We start from the raw sequence: 19,266 nt of genomic DNA on the forward strand, positions 1-19,266 counted from the left end.
GCACATAAAATTAATGAGCTACTTTAGCCTTTGAATCAGTGGAAAGATTCCTTCCTTTTAGCCAAGATTCCGTTTACATCAGAGTAAAAATCTAGGTCATGTTTGAAGGAAAGTCTTGTGCAGTGCTCCAAAAAGTCCACTTAACAAAAACTCTGCCAGGCAGGCCTTCCTCACAGGAAAGACACTTAGCTGGTTAATATTCCCAGCCTCCCCTTCTCAACAGTGAAAAAAATGATACCGGTCCTCTCCTTACCCCGGCTTTATTTTTAAACTCACATGGCTGTATTCCTGGTGGCCTCTGCTGGCCTGCCTGGTCTAAAGAGAGTCAGTCAGGCCTTGCTCTGTCACATGCATCCAAGTCACGCTGAACAAGGGACCTGCTCATCTGTCTAGCACCAGAACCTTTTGCAGGAGCAGGGCAGGGCAGGGGCAGTGGGGACCAGTAGGGACCTGAGTGAGGCTTGTCTTTAACAAGACCCTTCCTCACCTTCATGGGAACCAGGTAAATTTCTCGCTGGGGCAAACTAGTATCTGGAGGTCTAGCGGCTGGCCTACTCTTCCTTTTTCTGCTCTCCTTTCTCCCCTCGCCCCGCTCTTAAGTTGGATCTTAGACTGGGGGGGTGGTTGACTGGGAGGGGTGTCGAAGGAGGGGCGTTCTTGTGTGTCCTCACGGCCGTTGGGTGCTGGATCAAGCTCAGAAGAAACTACTTGTGTGTGTGTGTGTGTGTGTGTGTGTGTGTGTGTTTGCGGTGGGTGGCAGGGAGTTTTTTAAAGGCCACTCCTTCCTCCCACCCTTTGCTGAGTCAAAGACAAAGGTGCTTCCCTGGAGCACAGGGACCAGGGTCCCTTCTGCCATTTAGCAATTTGTGTAGAGCTTGAAGGGCAAGGGAATACTTCTTGTGGGTGTAGTGTGTTTTCATGAGTGTACACGAACATTTCCGAGATCAAAGAGACGCTTTATCTTTACAACCAGAGAGCCTAGCGCAACTACTGGGACCACAAGTTTGTTGCAGAAGTGTCCAAGTGGCTGGGTGTGTCTTTGGTTAGGCACCGTGCGGCGCTGGGGCTACCCTTTGAACAGTGAGTCTCTGTGTGTGTTCGGCTGTGCATGCGGGCCTATGCAGGCCAGGTGTTGTGCTCATGGTCCTTGGGGTGAGGAAGGTGCAGCGTGAAAGCGTGCCTGTTGCTGTGTGTGCGTGTGGAAGGGCGGGAGGTCCGTTTGCGCGGAGAGGGGGGCTCATGGCTGTGCACGCAGACCCAGGCAGACGCGTCCCGCCTCCGGGGCGGGCGGCTCGAGCGAGCGTGTGCGGCCGCCTCCGGGGCGCCGGCGGCGGGCGATGGGGGCGCTGCAGGCATGGCGCGCGCGCGCGCCCAGCCTCGGTCCCCGCGCCGGCTCCTCTGGGGCGGCGCCGCGAGGCGGGGCTGGCGTTGGTTCCGGAGGGCGGTGCTGAGCGGCGGTCGGCGGCGGCTGGCGCCTCGGCCTTTGTCGTCTGCCGATGGAGTCGTTCCATGGCCGCTAGCAAGAAGGGTAGCAGCTGTGAGGTCAGGGAGACCCCCAAACACCCGCGGCAGCTGGCCTGTGGGGAAAGACGACTCCGGCTTAAGAGTGAGGTGTGTTGGGTTGAGGGCGGTAGGGAGGACTTCAAGACCCCAAGGTAAACGTGTTTCAGCGACGTGTTAAAACAGGTGGAGTTCGAATGACCATTAGCATCTAATCTATTAGCATCTAATCCAACCCACCCCCTCTTAAAAACAAATGGGGGAACGGAGGCCCTCAGGGAAAAAGAAGCTTGCTTCCCCAGGTCACACAGTTACAAAGTGGCACAACTGGGACTGGAAGCCCAGTCTGCGTATTCTCAGACCAGGGCCCTTTACATTTATGGCCCTCACTGAAGGGAATATGAATAATGATACAAGTTATTATTATAAAAGTTTAGATCTTGGAAATATGGATGATGGTGTTACTTTGGCGTTCAAGATTCATGTGTTGGAAAAACCCAGCCGCTCATGGCCTCCCTGGGCCTGGGTTCCTCATTCCTTCATTCATTAAACATTTGCCCAGCAGTTATTTGTGCCAGGCACTCTGCTGGAAAGTGAAGGGATAGAGAGAAACAAGAAGCAGCCCTCCTATCAAGCAGAAGAGAAATTCCCCAGACACTGGTAACTAATGCAGGTGTAGACAGTGGAATGAGTCATTAGATACAGACCACTGTCCAAGCTCAAAAGAAGACGTCACCTATGTCTGACTGAAGGAAGGCCCGGTGGAGGCAGTGACATCTGCCCTGGGTATTTAAGAGTGGGTCATTTCGGGACGTTTGGAAGTGGTAGGCAGTGGGTTCCAAGTAGAAGCTTCAGTGTTAGTAAAACAAACAACTCTGGGTGAGGGTGGGGAGTTCGGTTTGCCTAGAATGTAGGGGTGTACAAAAAGGCCAAAATTATAGAGGGGGCAGGATGGGACTGTTGGAAGGATTCCAAGCAGAGAATGACATTGCTGTGGCTGAGGGTGATTCATTCTGCCCATGAGTGGAACCCTCAGCTGTAGAGTGAGAATATCAAACCAAGATTCCTTGCAGCCTTACCCCGTCTGTGAATTAGTCTGGGAATGCAGGGCTTCACGGAGGCATCAAAGTGTAGCGGGATCACAGATGAAAAATGTAGCTGGAATGGGAAAGTGTCCAAATCAAACTGGAAATTGGTGGACTAGGGGTGGCCTGTGATTGTGCATTCTGTCGGGGAGTGGGTGAAAAGTGCTTTTGGTATTCCTGTAACACAAGTGGCTTCAAGGATGTGAGCAGTAGTTAATCAGTCTTTCCCTATCTGTGCTGGGAGCAGTTATTTCGTTTGATACCTCCCCTGGGACCAACATGGAGCTATAAACAAGGCAGCCTGTTTTGGTAGTCGAAAGGGGAAATTACTTAGCTTTATGCCTTTATCTGTTATAAACTAGTCAAGCAATCCTATGCAGACGTCCTGTTAAAATGAAACATTTTTGCCTCACAGGTGACAGACACAGATTGCAGTAGAGGACTTTGCAAGTGTCCCTTTAATTGGTCCTGTGTTATTTTGTATTGTGTTATTTTCTACTTATGAAGCAGTAAATTCAGACTTGGGCCTGAATGAAATGGGTAGATCCACATAAGTCAGATCACCCAAGCAGATGGGTTATAGTCATCTGCCTAAGGTAGAGATGCTTCCAGCCCCACCTGAACTGTTTAGTAGCAATCCTTTTGGTTAATAACATTGACCGGTGGTATAGAGAAAGAACGTGGAGGCTGGAGTCAGATGACAGACGTAGAACTGAATTCCGGTACCTGTGTGGTTTTAGGTCTGACACTTCACTCATCTGACTTTTCACTTCCTTGTCTTTAAAATGGTGATCATAATAATCAGCCATTGTCATTGCCAGTCTCCCAGTGTGTGAGGAGGGCTGTGGAAATGTCAGCGAGGATGGTACCATAGTGTGAATGAGGAGAAGCGTTCATGAGCCTGACCTTGGAGGCAGTCTCATCTGAATTCGGGTGTGAGCTCACGTCTGGGCGCTGCCCTTTCAGCTGTGTGACTTTGAGTGACTGCCTGAACTGCTCTGAGCCTCAGCTGCTGCATCTTTAAAGTGGGGAAAATCATTCTGTCTGCTTTGTGGTGCTGATATGAGATCTATACTTGTTTTTAGGACATAGAATCAGAATGTTAGAGTTGAAAGGGACCTTCGAGGACCTCTCATTCCGTAGGAATCATATTTTTATCAACCCTGGCTCTGTGTAGACACTGTCAGTGACGGAGACTGCCATCTGCACAGGGTGTCCCATTTCATTCTTGGATTGCCTTCAATGAAAGGAAATGTTTCCTCAGATGCAGCTAAAAACAGCCTCAATTTAACTTTACCATGTTGGCCCTTTCTCTGTTCTGCAGAAAAAAGAGCACTGGTCTTCCTCACCTTTTTTTTTTAAATAAAAATTTTTATCTTGAGATAATTGTAGATTCATATACAGTTGTAAGAACTAATACAGAGAGCGAAACCTTGTGCCTTTAGCCAGTTTTCCTGGTAGCATCTTGCAAAACTACAGTGCAGTATCGCAACCGGAATATTGACATCGGCACAGTCAGGATACAGAAGGTTTCCAGCACCACTAGAATCCCTCAAGTTTTTCTTTTATAGCCATGCCCACTTACCTCCCACCTCCTCGGTAACCCCGGGAAACCACTACTCTCTTCTCCATTTGAATAACTTTGTCATTTCAAAAATGTTATATAAGTGGAATCAGACACTATGTAACCTTTTGCAGTCGGTGTTGTTTTTTTTCACTCATGCTCTGGAGATTTATGTAGGTTGCTGTGTGTATTGATAGTTGGTTCCGTTTTGTTGCTGAGTAAGTATTCCCTGGTATGGATGCACCACAGCTGGTTGAACCAGTTACTGGTTGGAGATTATCTGAGTTGTTTCCAGCTTGGAGATGTTACGAATAAAGCTGCTCTGAGCGTTGATGCACAGGCTTTTGTATGAGCATGCGTCTCCGTTTCTCTGGGTTAAATACCCAGGAGTGCAATTGCGGGGTCATACAGTAGTTGCCAATTTAGTTTTTAAGAAATTTCCAAACTGTTCTTTAGAGCGGCCGTACCATTTTACATTCCCATCAGCAATGTATGAGGGACCTAGTGTCTCTGAATCTTCGCCAGTATTTGATGCTGTCACTATTTTGTATTATAGCCATTCTAATAGGTGTGTAGTGATATCTCATAATGACTTTAATTTACATTTCTCTAATGACTTGGAGCCCTGGTGGCAAAGTGGTTAAGAGCTCGGCTGCTAACCAAAAGGCTGGCAGTTTGAATCCACCAGCCGCTGCTTGGAAACCCTGTGAGGCAGTTCTACTCTGTTTTATAGGGTCGCTAAGAGTCAGAATCAAATAATAGTGTTGAGCATTTTTTCGTGTGTGTGTGTGTGTGTGTGTGTATGTGTGTGTTTTCCATCTGTATACCTTTGGTGAAATGTCACTTCATGTCTTTTGCTCATGCTCTAATTAGATTGTTTACTTTCTTACTGTTGAGTTTTGAGATTTTTTTCTATGTTCTGACTAGTCCTTTGTCAGATATGTGGTTCGCAGATATTGTCTTCCACTCTGTAGCTTGTCTTTTCATCTTCTTAACAGGGTCTTTCACAGTGTGAAAGCATTTAATTTTGAGGAAGTTCAGTTTATCAATTTTTCCTTATGGATCATGCTTTTGGTGTCAAGTCTGAGAACCCCTTGCCTAGCCCTAGATCCTGAATATTTTCTCCTCTGTTGTTTTCTAAAAGTTTTACAGGTTTATACGTTTACAATTATGACCCTGATCCATCTTGAGTTGATTTTTGTATGAGGTGTGAGACTTAGGTTAAGTTTTTTTTTGTTTTGTTTTTTTTTTGCCAATGGATGTCCAATTGATCCAGCATCATTTGTTGAAAATCTTTTGTAAAATAGCTCATGACCTTGGGCAAGTCACATTACCTGCATGGTTCTGTTTCCCTTATTTTAAAAATGAGTCAGTTGGAATAGGACTAAACCCATGGCTGTCAAGTCGATTTCAACTCATAGCAAACCTGTAGGACAGAGTAGAACCGCCCCATAGGGTTTCCAAGGAGCGGCTGGTGGATTTGAACTGCAGACCTTTTGGTTAGTAGTCATCGCTCTTAACCACTGTGCCACCAGGGCTCCATAGCTCTGATAGGCTTTATGAAATCAATGAATTTACACTTTATGAATCAGTTTATGAACTATATGTCAGAAATTAAAAGTGTGTTAAATATATTAAAAATTTGCAGTGAATCATCCATCCCACAGAATTATTGTGGCTGCAAGAGAGGATAAGAAAGTAAAACCACATGTAGACCATGAACCAATATCTAAACCTTATCTTTGCAAAAAGCCACCTGTCACTCACCATCCGCCTGTGTTACTCCTGCCAGTTCACAACGCCCTTGCAAAAGCTTTTTGCTGGTTCATGAAGGGTTCTTTCCAACAGCTTTTTGAGATAATAAATTTGCCCCATATTGTTATTCTCATCTTGTTGTTGTCAACTGCCTTCAAGTTGGCCCCTAAGGATGGTGACCCTATGCACAGTGGGATCAGACTGTTGTGATCCATAAGGGTTTCCACTGGCTGATTTTCAGAAGTGGATTGCCAGGTCTTTTTTCCTATCCTGTCTTAGTCTGGAAGCTCTGTGGAAACCTGTTCAGCAACACGCAAACCTCCGCTGACAGACAAGTGGTGTGGCTGTGCATGAGGAACATGGCAAGGAGTCACACCCAGGTCTCCCACATGGAAGGCGAGAATTTTATCCCTGAACCGTCACTGCCCCCATTCCTATCTTAAAGATGAAGACACTGAGCCTCAGATAATTTGAGTGACCTGCCCAAAGTCATAGAACTAGCAAGTAGAAGAAGGCCAGAGACAAGAGATCACATCTTTAACACCTAATCCAGTTATTTTTCCCTCCACATTTTATAGCATAAGGGTTTCAGTGGGTATTTTCCAAAAGTTGGCATTTGCCGCTGTATCTTTTCATCTGTAAAATGGGATAATAATGTAACAGTTAACTGAAATGATTGTGTGGTTTTTTTTTTTTCGTTTTTCATTAAGTAGGGTTAATTAAGATAGTACATTTGGAAAAAAAAAATGTTATACTACAAAGTACCCTGTGTTCAAATGGTGATTATTATCATACACTTGGCTAGGTCTAGGAATTCTATAGGCAGCCATGTGTGCTTGCTGATTCCTATTCACGCATGGGAAATTTGTTTGTTTATATCATAGCATGTTATGTTTTTCTTTTTAGTACCCACTTGGCCAAATTGTGAACTGTCATACTAATAAGACTCAAACATATTTGAGAGGGTGTTAGATTAAATGGCTTCCATACAGTGGTTTTGATAGTTAACTTTCAACTGATGGACAGCTTACATTTGGCCACGTTTCTGTGACTGTGTGATGATTGAAGTTTTCAACAGATGGCATGTAAATACTTGAGAAAACACCCTTCCAATATTAATTGTTGTAAAAAAGACTTGTAGAGTGCCAGAAAAATGATAGTCTATATTCCCAAGTCCTTACCCTATGCTATTATAATTATAATTGAGCTGATTTGGAAGTTTCCGTTTCTGGCACCTGGATTTATTTTGTAAATGAGTGTATGTATCTGCATTAGAGTTGGAGATGATGAAGAACACTGTGTTTTCAATTAGAGATTCAGCATGCACATAGCCTAGGATCTCCCTGGGATTGTTGATAGATCGGCATAGCTGCCTCTTGCTAAACCTCTCCACCTCTTTGTCAAACATAGAAAATGTAACTTTCCATAAAAATCAACTATCAGAAATTTATATGTTCTTTCTGAAAAGTATTGATTTAAAACAAAAAGCCTCTTCCAAGTCTACCAGACTGAGAATGTTCAGACATATCCATCAGTACGATGAACTTCACAACCTTCTAAGTTGTCCCACTTTTGTTGACCACCTTGCCCCGTTTCTGGAAACAGTAAGTGAGGAATCAGACAGTAAGTGGGACGGTAAGGGGATTGGTGGAAACCTGTGGGGGCATTTGTGGTTGCCACAATGACCAAGGGCATGCTACAATGCACAGCACAGTTGCCAACAAGGAAGAAATGTCCGTATCCTGCGTTACTGCTGAATATCTGGCTGAATATTCATCTCAAACTGGACCCTGTCTCTATGGCAGATTGTGTTTTACAGTGTAAAGTATTTTTTTACACAGTTTTAATGTTCCTTGAATATTAACATCCATTATACCTCTGCTCTTTGATTTTCCAATGCTGCTGTATGGAAGCCTTCTGATCTTCCCCTGAATCCTGACTTTTTCATGCTAAGTAAGCGCAAGTATATAGACATTTTATGATGCCATTTAATGTAGTCGTAGATGGAGCATTTACAAAGTAAAACATTAGTATAAACTTACTTTCCTTTTATTTTTTCTTTCTGTCACAAATACAGTGTCATACTAATATTTTTGAAATTGTGTACATAGGTAAGTTATATTATCCGTGAATTTCTGGATTTAAAGAAAGAACTATAAAATGCTGGTTATAACAAAGAGTCCCTGGGATTGATCCGGATGAGAAACGTTACTATAGAAAGTTAAGCAATTACAGACAGATGCTTTTCCCACTTGTGCGAACGTGCACAAACGTAATTCAGCATTGGACTCAGTCAAAGGAACGGGCGGTGGCTTGACTCTAAGTCATTAATAAGGAATGCAATCCCCAAAAATGCTGTATGGCTATGCTCCTACAGAGGCCTTAAATCAGTTCTGTTTGTGTCTGCCCTGCAGATGGCGCTTCATGGTTGCTTTAGTCTGAAGTACCCCGGCAACCCCCAACTTGGGGACCTGATAGAAGTGTTCCGTCCTGGCTACCAGCACTGGGCACTCTACCTGGGTGATGGTTACGTTATCAACATAGCACCTCTAGGTAAGGTTTGCGTCCAGTGTCTCATGGGAGCTTTTTAGTTTTCTTGTTACAAGAAGAGATCGTGAATGGAATCATTAAACCAAAACAGAAATAAAATGTAGAAAATAGATAAATCTAGCTGATCTAGGTCTAGGGAAGGACTTTCTAAGCCCAAAGCGGTATTGAAGAAATCACGAAGGTTAATTAACATCAAAATTAAAAACCTCTGGATTAAAAGAAAGTCACACGTAAGAAGTAAATAACAAGCTAGGGAAAATGTTTACCACACACATGACAGTAGTCAGTGTTTGTATCACATAAATAGATGGTTTCAGTTCATTCAACATGTGTTTATAGATTACTTGTTAGGCGCCTCTGAGCCAATTCTGACTCATAGCAACCCTATAGGACAGAGTGGAACTGCCGCATGGGTTTTCTAGGCTGTAATCTTTACGGGAGCCGATTGCTAGGTCTTTTTCCCTCAGAGCAGTTGGGTAGGTTTGAACGACCAACCGTTCAGTTAGCAGCTGAGTGTTGAACTGTTGCCCCACCAGGGCTCCTTATAGATTACCTGTTGTTGTTGTGTGCCTTTGAGTTGATTCTGACTCATAGCAACCCGATAGGACAGAGTAGAACTGCCTCACAGGGTTTCCTAGGCTATAATCTTTAAGGAAGCAGATCACCAGGTCTTTTCACCCCCAGAGGCACTGGTGGGTTCGAACCACCAACCTTTCGTTTAGCAGCCAAGCCCTTTAACCACTGTACCACCAGTGCTCCTTATAGCTTACCTATTATGTGCCAAATGCTATTCTAGGTGCTGGGGATACATAAAAATCTCCTCGCCAGGCGGGGCTTATGTTCTATTGGGATGAGACAGACCATAGACCAAGTAAATGTGAGAATGAGGTAAGTGATATGGAGAAAAATAAATCAGGGACGTGGAATGGGAAGTGCCCCTGGCGGGCAGGGAGGATGCTGCCATCTTAAATAAGGTGGCCAGGAATATTTCATAAGAAAGTAACATCTGGGGACAAACTTGAAAGAGGTGAGAAAACCAGTCACGTGATAATCTGGGGAAAGATTGTTCCAGGCTCAGGGAACAGCAGACACCAAAATCCCAGCAAACAAATGGGTGAAGAGCTGTGAGCAGCTTGTAGAAGAACAAAAGCAAAAAGCTAACAAAAAATTTCAATTCTCTAGTCATCTGGGAATTGTAAAATAAAACGATGACAGATTTCACACTTACACCATTAGCAAAGCTTCAAAAATGATCATGGTCAGTGTTGATAAAGGATATCGTGAAATGAACACAAATATACTGTTGATGGAAGTATAAATTGATAAAAGCATTCTAAAAAAATAATTTAACAACACTTGGTAAGAGAGTTAAAAGAGTGCGTATACCCTAACCCTGTAATTGTACTTGTAGGAATCTATTCTTGGGAAATACTTAGAGATGTGGACAAAGATTTGTATAGAAGGGTATTTACTTCTACTTTATTTATAATGGTTTTAAAAATGGACAGTGAATTAGCTGCAGAAGAATATTGGGTATCTGTACTTGATGCAGTGACTAAGAGCTTGGCTGCTAACCAAAAGGTCGGCAGTTCGAATCCACCAGCCGATCCTTGGAAACACTATGGAGCAGTTCTCTGTCCTGTAGAGTTGCCATGAGTTGGAATCGACTCGATGGCAACGGGTTTGGTTTCTTGGATTTTTGGTACTTGTCAACGTTCTTTACTTGTAAGTAACAGAAAGCAAACTAGAATAAGCTTAAGCAAAAAGGCAAATTAATTGCTTCACTGAGGGAAACTGCGGAAAATGTAGAGGTGGCACTGACCTCAGGGATGCCTGGATCTAGGGGTTTGAACACTACCATAACTCTCTGTCTCCTATCTGCATTTCTACATGTTATCTCTATCCCCAGGCCATGTCTTTCCAAGATACTGAACCAATGGTCATAGCAGCCTTAGGCTCTCAGTCTTAGATCCTTGTGACCCAGCTGGAGAGGGAGCTATTCCCTACCTGTTGTTGCTATTACAGAAATCATGGAGACTGACTCTGCTTGGTCCAGTGTGGTCGCGTATCCATCACTGGAACATCCCCGTGCCCCAGAGAATGGAATTCTATGATTGGCCCAGATAGAGTCTTTTCCGGGAAGAAATAGGCAATGGTGGGATGGGGTGCTGTGTAGACAGACACAATAGCCACAATAATTATCAGCCATTAAAAATCATATTTCTGAAATAGTCTTGATACAATATTTACTGGAGAATTCCAGATTAAAGAATGCAATATATAATACCCAGTTTGCAAAAAAGTAATATATACACACATGAACACATACACATGCTCACACCTACCATATGTGTTGATTAAAAAAAATAAAAGTACAAAATAATAATAATAGGAGTTATTTCTAAAGGCAGCGTGGTGGGTGATTTCTAGTTCCACATTTACGGTTGTTTTTATATTATTTAAATGGTTAGAAATGAGCACAATTTGCTTATTAGGAAAAATGTACGCAGATAACACATAACCTGAGTATTTTTTCCCCAAGATTTCTTAAAAGAGAAGTGTTTATAGGCCTAAGTCTATTTTTGGAACTATTTTGGTACTTCGGAGAATTTTTAATGAAATGGGTTTTGCAAAATTTTAAGCTGTTTGTCTCTTCTTCTGAAATATTGTGAATGGAAAGGGCAAATAAAATGGCATCTACAATTCCGAACTCAGAGTTTCTGAAAGGTCTAGAGATTAACACGAGGCATATAAACTGTATTATCTCCGCACTTTTCCCATCCGGAAAATAACATGGCATTTGGTACTGTTTCCTAATTTTGTTGTCCTAAACGCCATATTTATGTGGTTCAGACACGGAGCTTTGACCCTGTCGATGGAAATTCTATTCCTGTTTCTATTGTTATCTCCTTATACGATCCTTTGCAAGCCAGTTTACCTCGCCAAGATTCAATTTCCTCATCTGTAAATTGAGAGCATTGGGCTAGTCAAAGAAGGAAAGAAAAGCAATGACAACAGCAACAAAGTTTAGTAGTTCTAAATTGGATAGATCTGCTGTAAGAACTGTTAACATGTAAGAACATTTATTGTGTAGGATTTTAACTGGAAAATGAGAAGGAGCTTGGAGGATATAAGCAAGAGAAGTGGCAAGTTTTAAACACTGCTTATATAGAGACACTTCTTCTCATGACTCACCTGAATATGGACAGGCAGAGCAGTCAGGGGCCGTTGGAGAGGGACCAGGGCCTAGCATTAGACTTGCCCACGGAGGAATTGTCCGCCCAGCCTCAGGTACTGACAGTGGCAAGTCAGGGTCCAGGAGTTCCTGGACCAAATGTTCACCAGTGAAGGCAGCTAAGATGGAGTGGTGGGGAATGGGCCATTTTAACAGGTGGGTGGGGCATAGCGCAGGGCCACGTCTGGTGGACAGTGCCTACTAGGTTAGAATTCAGGGTCAGGACTTAGTTTCTTGGCGAAAGGAACTGACAAGAGAAAAGTAGGGCCCCAGCTTAACCCTGGGTGGCCTCTTGCAGAACTGGGCTACCATGCATGTTTCAGAACAGGAAATGAGGAGCCAAGGCAAAAGCCTAGTTGAAAGAACAAGAGTAAGAAGTGGAGGTGGATGTGAGGAGTGCAGCTTAGGCATAAGAAGGAGCCGTCTGATCATGGTGCACTACTGCTGAGCCCCATACAAGTTTGGAAGGGGTTCACATACTGCAAAAGAGACTGCTGTATAGAAGAAGCAGGCAATAATCGTACCGGTTCGTGCTTGGCTATTAATTGAGAGGTTGATGGCTTGAATCCACCCAGTGGTGCCACAGAAGAAAGGCCTGGTAATCTACTTCTGTAAGATTACAGGCATGGAAAACCCCATGGAGTGCAGTTCTACCCTGACACACATGGAGTCATCATGAGTTGGAATCGACTCGACAGCAATGGGTTAATCTCATCTGTACTATGTTAGAAAGATATATACCAAGATCTCTAATAATACTGCTGATCAATAGTAAACTTTTTCCCCATGAATAAAGAGAATGGGTAGCGTGTTCTCACCCAATTTATTCTAAGAGGAGATCATAAATTTTCAAAAAGTTTTTCTTACATTCTTACTCATACGGTACTGAGTGTTCTTGATAAGTTATAGAATGAGTCCTTAAGATAAGTAAAATTAAGCGGCTTCTGGTTTGATAAAAAGTTAGGAACAAAGCTGAGTTTAGACATCCCAGCCCTTCCAGCATATTTGGATGGCATTGGAGTTCACTGGGCTGGGCCACAATATCTTACTAACTAGACTTCTTCTTATAGAGGATGGCATTCCTGGGTCGTTTACAAGTACCAAGTCTGTATTCAGCAGGAAGGCCCTGGTGAAGATGCAGCTCTTGAAGGAGGTCGTGGGAAATGACACGTATAGAATAAACAATAAATACGACGAAACATACCCCCCTCTTCCTGTGGAAGAAGTCATGCAACGATCAGAGTTTGTTATTGGACAGGAGGTGGCATACGACGTATTTGACAACAACTGTGAGCATTTTGTGACTTTGCTTCGCTATGGAGAAGGAATTTCAGAGCAGGTTAGTTTTTCTTTAGGAGATATAAGATGCTTCTTACCTTGGCAGCGTGAGAACTATTGACTGATAAGGCTCTCAGGCCTTCAAAACAAATGAAAAGAATGAGAAAATAAGAAACCCCTGAAGGACAGAGAAGGGTATCGAGTTGTCCAACGTTTTTCATCACGTTAATGACCTAACTGAGACTAGAACATGGATATCAAGAGCTTGGGGCTGGAAGAGACTTGAAATAGAAGCAAGACCATATCCTTCTGTCCATCTTATTGCCCGTCATTCTTCAATGTTTTTTTGCATTACCCTACCATTCAGCAATTTCAAATACATATCTCATATACTGAAAAGGAGATGTTGAAAAGACTGTTGACCTTATGGAGTACATTTTGCCAAAAACGTAGACAGTAATTATGAGATCCTTTTTCAGTAGTTGATAGAGGCCAACGGCTGACGTACCTTTTTGGGTTTGTAAATGTTTTCCATTTCCTTGCAGTAATAGTTTTAAGGAAATGTGTTTTTGTAGTTCCTTTGAGTCATGGGACTTCTGGATAAGATTTTTAATGGATTAATTGACTTTAGTCTTAAGATCACTTGTAATTTTATCAGTCACCATCATCATTTTGTAGGATGGCAGATTCCCAACTAACAGTATCCTTGATACAGTTGCCTTTTTCCTACCTGGAGTCCCACCAATCCAGTTACATCCTTGATGTTTTGCCCCAAGAACCTATTAGGGTGGTATGAGAATGAATATTTAAAACTATTTTCAAGAAGAGGTCTTCTTCATCTAAAATCCAAATAACAGTGTTAATTTTTAAAAGTAAAATAGCAAAAATAATTTAACAGCTTTTAACCTCCAGAATTGTGACCTATGAAAACTGAAAAAAAAAAGCAGACCTTGAAAATTCAAAGAATTATACCATAACATTTTAATAATATTTTAGCATCTCTAATTTATGCAAGGCTTCCAATATCTTGAAATGGTGAATCAGTTGTACTAACTCCTAAGGAATGGGGTGATAGCTCTTCTCATGAAAGTTTGGGAAAATGGGACATGCAATGTAATGAAAGAATACATTTGTTTTCATTAGGAAATAATTTAATTGAGAATTCATTTTTGTCAGGAAATAGATTAACATTCTGAACGTTCTATTCACATGTTACAATAAATTGAGTCAGAACTGAGTTTGCCACCTAAGGCACACACACAAATTCCTGCTCATCTTCGCACGGAAAACTAATGATGTTGCTGGAAACTAGTAGACTCAATGACCCATGAAGGATTAATTATTCCTCCACAAACAGTAAAACTGGTCCCAGCAGGTTCTGATGCAGATGGTGCCGTGATGGCCTTAGACTCCCACCCAAGCTTTGGAGTTCTGCTGGTCTGTGCTAGAACCCTGCCTTCATCACTTGTTAGCTGAGTTACCTTGGGCATGTTCTGTAACCCTCTGTTGAATGTCAGTTTCCTAATCTCTAAACTGGAGCTCTGTGGAACAGTGGTTAAGAGCTCGATTGCTAACCAAAAAGTCAGCAGTTCAAATCCACCAGCCGCTCCTTGGAAATCCTACAGGGCAGTTCTACTCTGTCCTGTAGGGCCACTATGAATCGAAATCGACTCGTTGGGGTTTGGTTTTGATTACTCTATAATCTGAAGTTGTTTTGAAGATGATATGAGATTTTTGAAACTTCATAACACAGTGTGTGTTACATTTTATCTATCCCAATTAACAGCATGCCTAAGATGGGTATTATTTTTAATTACAGTATTTTGTAATAATAGCTAGTATTAGTTTAGTTTTTTTGGATTCCCTTAAGTGGGTGTCGCAAACAGTTAATGCACTCAGCCGCTAACCAAAAGGTTGGCAGTTCAAATCCACCCAGAGGCACCCTAGAAGAAAGTCCTGGTGGTCTACTTCTGGAACTTTAGCCATTGAAAGTCTTTTGGAGCAAAGTTCTACTCTCATGTACCTGGGATCACCATGGGTTGGAATCCACTTGATAACAACTGGCTAAAGGCTTAGGGGCCTTGACATTAGAAAAGTTTTCTTGGAGAATGGTTATGCATTTCCTCAAAAGAAAATGTAATGTGTAAGGAAGATTAAAAGGGTGGAAGGTTATGGGACAACTTTATTTTTATTTTTGTGCTTTTCTGTGTTTGTCACATTTTCTAAAACCATCATTTGTTACTGTTATAGTCTAAAAAGGTTATTAAAATGTGTGTAGCTTTGTGGAAAATGGCAGCACCCTCATATAACTCAGACAAGTGGACCCATGAATATGCCCTGACTGTGCTTCAATGCCGGTCACTGCAGCCTTAGACGGGCAGGGAAGAGGCATTTTGAAAAACCCTGCAGTCACCTGTGATCCTGCCACACTGATGTCCGGACTCATCTACTCCAGATTTAGCTAACGTTTCACTGGGCATGTGTAGATCCTCTGATGGAGGCCTTTTTTCTGGCCCACAGACAGAAATCCCTATAAAGGATGAAGTGTCCAGAGTCAGAGTTGGAGCTCTTCTAATCCTAAGTAAGCCGTAAAGTAAAAGCTCTTGCTCGTTCTGGTTAACCAAGAACATCCTGGGATGTTTCAGCCTTGCAGGTCAGACCCCATTTCATGTAACTGCAAGGGCTCGTCCAAATTACATGGGATTTTGTCATCTAGAACGCAGCATGAAAGGCATGAGCGTTTTGGGATTGGGGAACTGCATGCCCTGCCGACAGTGGCCTGAGTATGACGGTGTCTGGCTTGTGAGTTCTCAGGGGATTCTGGTTTGGGATCAAGTTCTCCATCCCCTCCCCAGGCCTCTTGGATTTATGGGATTTTTCCAACATCCTGGGTTTCTAGTGGCTGAAAGATGTCCAGTCAAGTTAGACCTGCACCTAGCTGGGGCCACCCTATCGTCAGGATCCTGATGCTTTCCAGGGATGTGCCCCGCTCAGGGACGAACCTCCCAATAAGCGAGGTATGCACGGGCTTACTTGTGCTTACTTACTCACCTGTGTGAAATTGCGCACTACAGATGAGTAAGTAAGCACAAGCAAGCCCGTGCATACCTTGCTCACTGGTTAATCCGCGCTCTGCTGCTACTTGACACCTTCTTGAAAGACAGCAACCGCACCTTTGTATTTTTACATTGCTGCTTGCTCGATTTTTCCCAGAAAAAGACCTTCCTGGGGTCTCAGTGTCTGCCTGCAGTTGCAGTCGGGGCTGGCTTGACTTATCGTCCTTGGTCCCTGTCTAGTTGGTGGTCTGCCCTCTTTGGGAGTTTGTGCTGGGTCTTGTATCTCCCTGCCCCTTTTGGGTCTCCACATGCCTTGTGATAAGCTCTGCGCTGCAGTGCATTCTGACTCTCTCCTGGGAGCGAGTTTAGGTAGTCACTAATTTAACATGGTGAATAAGTCCATATAAAATAAATAAATTAACAAGCAAATAAACAAAATTAAAATCATAAACTAAAACAGGGTTTGTCAGGGCCCAGTTGTTTGCCAGCGCCGTTCTCCCTGACAGCTGGGGGGCAGGAGGTCACAGTTACAAGTCTTATCCCTGCATTCCACGGGATGACATCATGGAGCGAATACCCACGGGAAGCTGACACTGCCTCTTTCCTGGCCCTGGGCCTTGCTGTCTGTCCCCAACAAAGTAGCTACAGTTAGGAAGGCGGTGTCATGTTTCAGTAGCATGTGGGTGACAGGCACTGTGGCGGAAGCCTGTGGGATGGACAGAGGGCGTGCTCATGTGTGAGCTGGGTCAAGCTTTCCAGCTCTTGGGCTGGTCCCCAGAGTCATTTGGGAAAGATGTTTGCTTTATATGAAAGCCTGATTCTTAAATCCCAAAGAACAAATGTTGTTTATTAAATACCTAATGACTCTGGAGTGTCTGAATGGGACCTTTGGGTCATAAAATTGCAGTCAAACCCATGCAGATGGAAGGCAGTATTAGTTGCGTGCCCTAAAAATCATGAATATTCATCAAATCCCTCATGATGATGATGATGAATGCCCTTAGCTATAAATGTCTGAACTCCCTTATGGACAGTTGAGCTTGGGAGTGGTTTATTTTCATTTGCCTACATGAGAAATTAATTTTTGACCTGATCGTTAACATCAGTATTGACTTACTTATTGGAATAAAAAAATTATCTACCTAAAAAGGGCTTATATATATTTAGTCCAGATCTCATCCCTGAATTATTTTATAAATAGGAATTATTTCACTAGAGGAAAAAAAAAAAATATATATATATATATATATATATATATATATGCACCAAGATATTCATCTTGGTATAGACCCAACCAAAACAAGATGCGTGTTTAGGGGAAGAAAAGGGAAAACACATGGTTCATAAGCCCATCCTATCCCTAAACAGCCAGGTGGTATGACCTCAGGCAAATGACTTCCATCTTCCCTAAAGCCCAAGGTTGATAGAACAGGAGTGAGCAATATACCTGTCTCCCAGGTGTGCTGAGATGATTAGTCGGAACTGTGCATGTAATAAGTTTATAAACTGTCAGGTCCTATAATTTTTACAAGAAATATATTTTACAAGAAATATATACCTCTATGTATCTCTTTATATATTTAGCATGATTATAAACATGGACATCTAGTTCTTCATCTTCATTCATACAGAATTTTAATTGTGTGCCGCGATTTTAAAGGTAGCCATTGTACATTCATACGGGTCTTTGGTTTAGGAAACAAGCCCAGTGGATGTTGTCAGATCCCTTTAGAATAAGATGTGTCTTTGGTTTGTCTCTTGTTTCCTTCTAGGCCAAGCGAGCAATAAGCGCCATTGGGTTCGTGACAGCAGCTGCCAGTGCTCTCTCATTGCTGGGCTTGCTTCCAAAAAGTCAAAGGGCAAAACACTTTTAACAGTTTACTGAAGATATATGGCAACTGAAGGATTTTGTGAGTTGGAAAAAAAAAACAAAGCAAAACAAAACAAAACAACAAACCTGGAATGAAATACTTATTTTCAACAAGTCACTATTGTTCCAAATTCCATTAATAGATGGCGGGCTCTTTAATAAATTGCTTACTGATGGTATCTCATCGTTGAGGGAAGGAAATTTTTCTCCCCGCTACATAGATTTGCTGCGGCAGCCTGAACAAGAAGCAGTAGCCTTTTGAATGAGCAAACCAAGGATCTTAACCAAACCCCGTCACATTTTATCTTCTAGTATAAATAACACTTTCCTTTTCTCTAAGGGTAGCTATTTTCTACTTGCTAGAGGGATGAAGAACCATTTATATGTGATTTTGAAAGACATGTGAAGGGTGTCAAATTGTGAGCTTTGACATCTAAATTCATATTCCTCTTCAGTCACAAACGAAGCTGGGAGACAGTGTTTGATGAAGCAGTTTTTGAACTTTGATTTCCAAGCCATCTGAGAGTGCGCCCCCATATTCCTGCATTTGTGTAGATGGGAGTGGGGTGGGAGGAAGAGGTGCTCTTTGCTCTAATGTTTCAAATCCAGAGTAACTTCTGTGGAAGGTACTCACCTGTCAAGAGTCCATGGCAAGCAAGAGTGGGATGTTACTTCTAAAGAGTTATATTGTTCTCTTTGGATTTTGAAGTATTTCAAGGGCTTCATCCTCTTAGCCTTGGCATTATATCATTGAATTTGGCTTAAAGTGCTGTATTTAGAAAAAAAAAAAATCCCATGTTGCTTTTTAAGGATTTTACCCTAAGTCAAGGAGTGTTGTGATTTTATTCTTGCACTGTATTGATTAGGAGCCCTGGTGGTGCAGTGGTTAAGGGCTCGGCTGCTAATCAAAAGGTCGGCAGTTCAAATCCACCAGCCATTCCTTGGAAGCGGTATGGGGGCAATTTTACTCTGTCCTATAGGGTCGCCATGATGACTGGACGGATACAGGTGCTAAACTGTATTTTTTTTTTATTGTAGTAAATATACTATATGTAACATAACATTTGACATTTTAACATTCTTCACGTGTCCAATCCAGTGATGTTAATTGCGTTCATCATAGTGTGTGACAAGCTGCTTTCTCATTTTTTCCAGTAGAATTCTTGTTGGCAGCAGGTGGGGGTATGTTGGGTGCAGGTCTCTAGCCCAAACATTATAGCATTACCCACAAACCCCAGCAGCAGCCCATGATAGCCTTCTTGTGTCACCATCAAAACCATGGAGTTAAATAAAGGAAAAAATTCACCTAAATATTGGGGTGGGGGCATGGTGAAAGCACTAGAAATATGGTGGGTAAAGTAACTAAACAGGAG

The 19,266-nt window shown here is 42.6% G+C and overlaps 1 protein-coding gene across 1 annotated transcript; it reads left to right on the forward strand.

Annotated features, from left to right (window-relative positions):
- Positions 1-1,481: 1,481 nt before the first annotated feature.
- PLAAT1 (phospholipase A and acyltransferase 1) lies at positions 1,482-18,706 on the forward strand. The gene is made up of 4 exons (XM_004373568.2): positions 1,482-1,611; positions 8,319-8,457; positions 12,760-13,028; positions 17,796-18,706. Exons 1-4 carry the CDS (start codon positions 1,510-1,512, stop codon positions 17,895-17,897), a joined length of 612 nt encoding a protein of 203 aa, XP_004373625.2. The 5' UTR covers positions 1,482-1,509; the 3' UTR covers positions 17,898-18,706.
- The last annotated feature ends 560 nt before the right edge of the window (positions 18,707-19,266 follow it).

Source organism: Trichechus manatus, unplaced genomic scaffold (genome assembly GCF_000243295.1).
Source record: "Trichechus manatus latirostris isolate Lorelei unplaced genomic scaffold, TriManLat1.0 scaffold00026, whole genome shotgun sequence".
NCBI lineage: Eukaryota > Metazoa > Chordata > Mammalia > Sirenia > Trichechidae > Trichechus > Trichechus manatus.

Coding starts and splice junctions, on each gene's coding strand:
- PLAAT1 (XM_004373568.2), top strand. CDS start 1,510: ATGGCCGCTAGCAAGAAGGGTAGCAGCTGTGAGGTCAGGGAGACCCCC. Junction 1,612..8,318: donor GACTCCGGCTTAAGAGTGAG/GTGTGTTGGGTT, acceptor TCTGCCCTGCAG/ATGGCGCTTCATGGTTGCTT. Junction 13,029..17,795: donor GAGAAGGAATTTCAGAGCAG/GTTAGTTTTTCT, acceptor GTTTCCTTCTAG/GCCAAGCGAGCAATAAGCGC.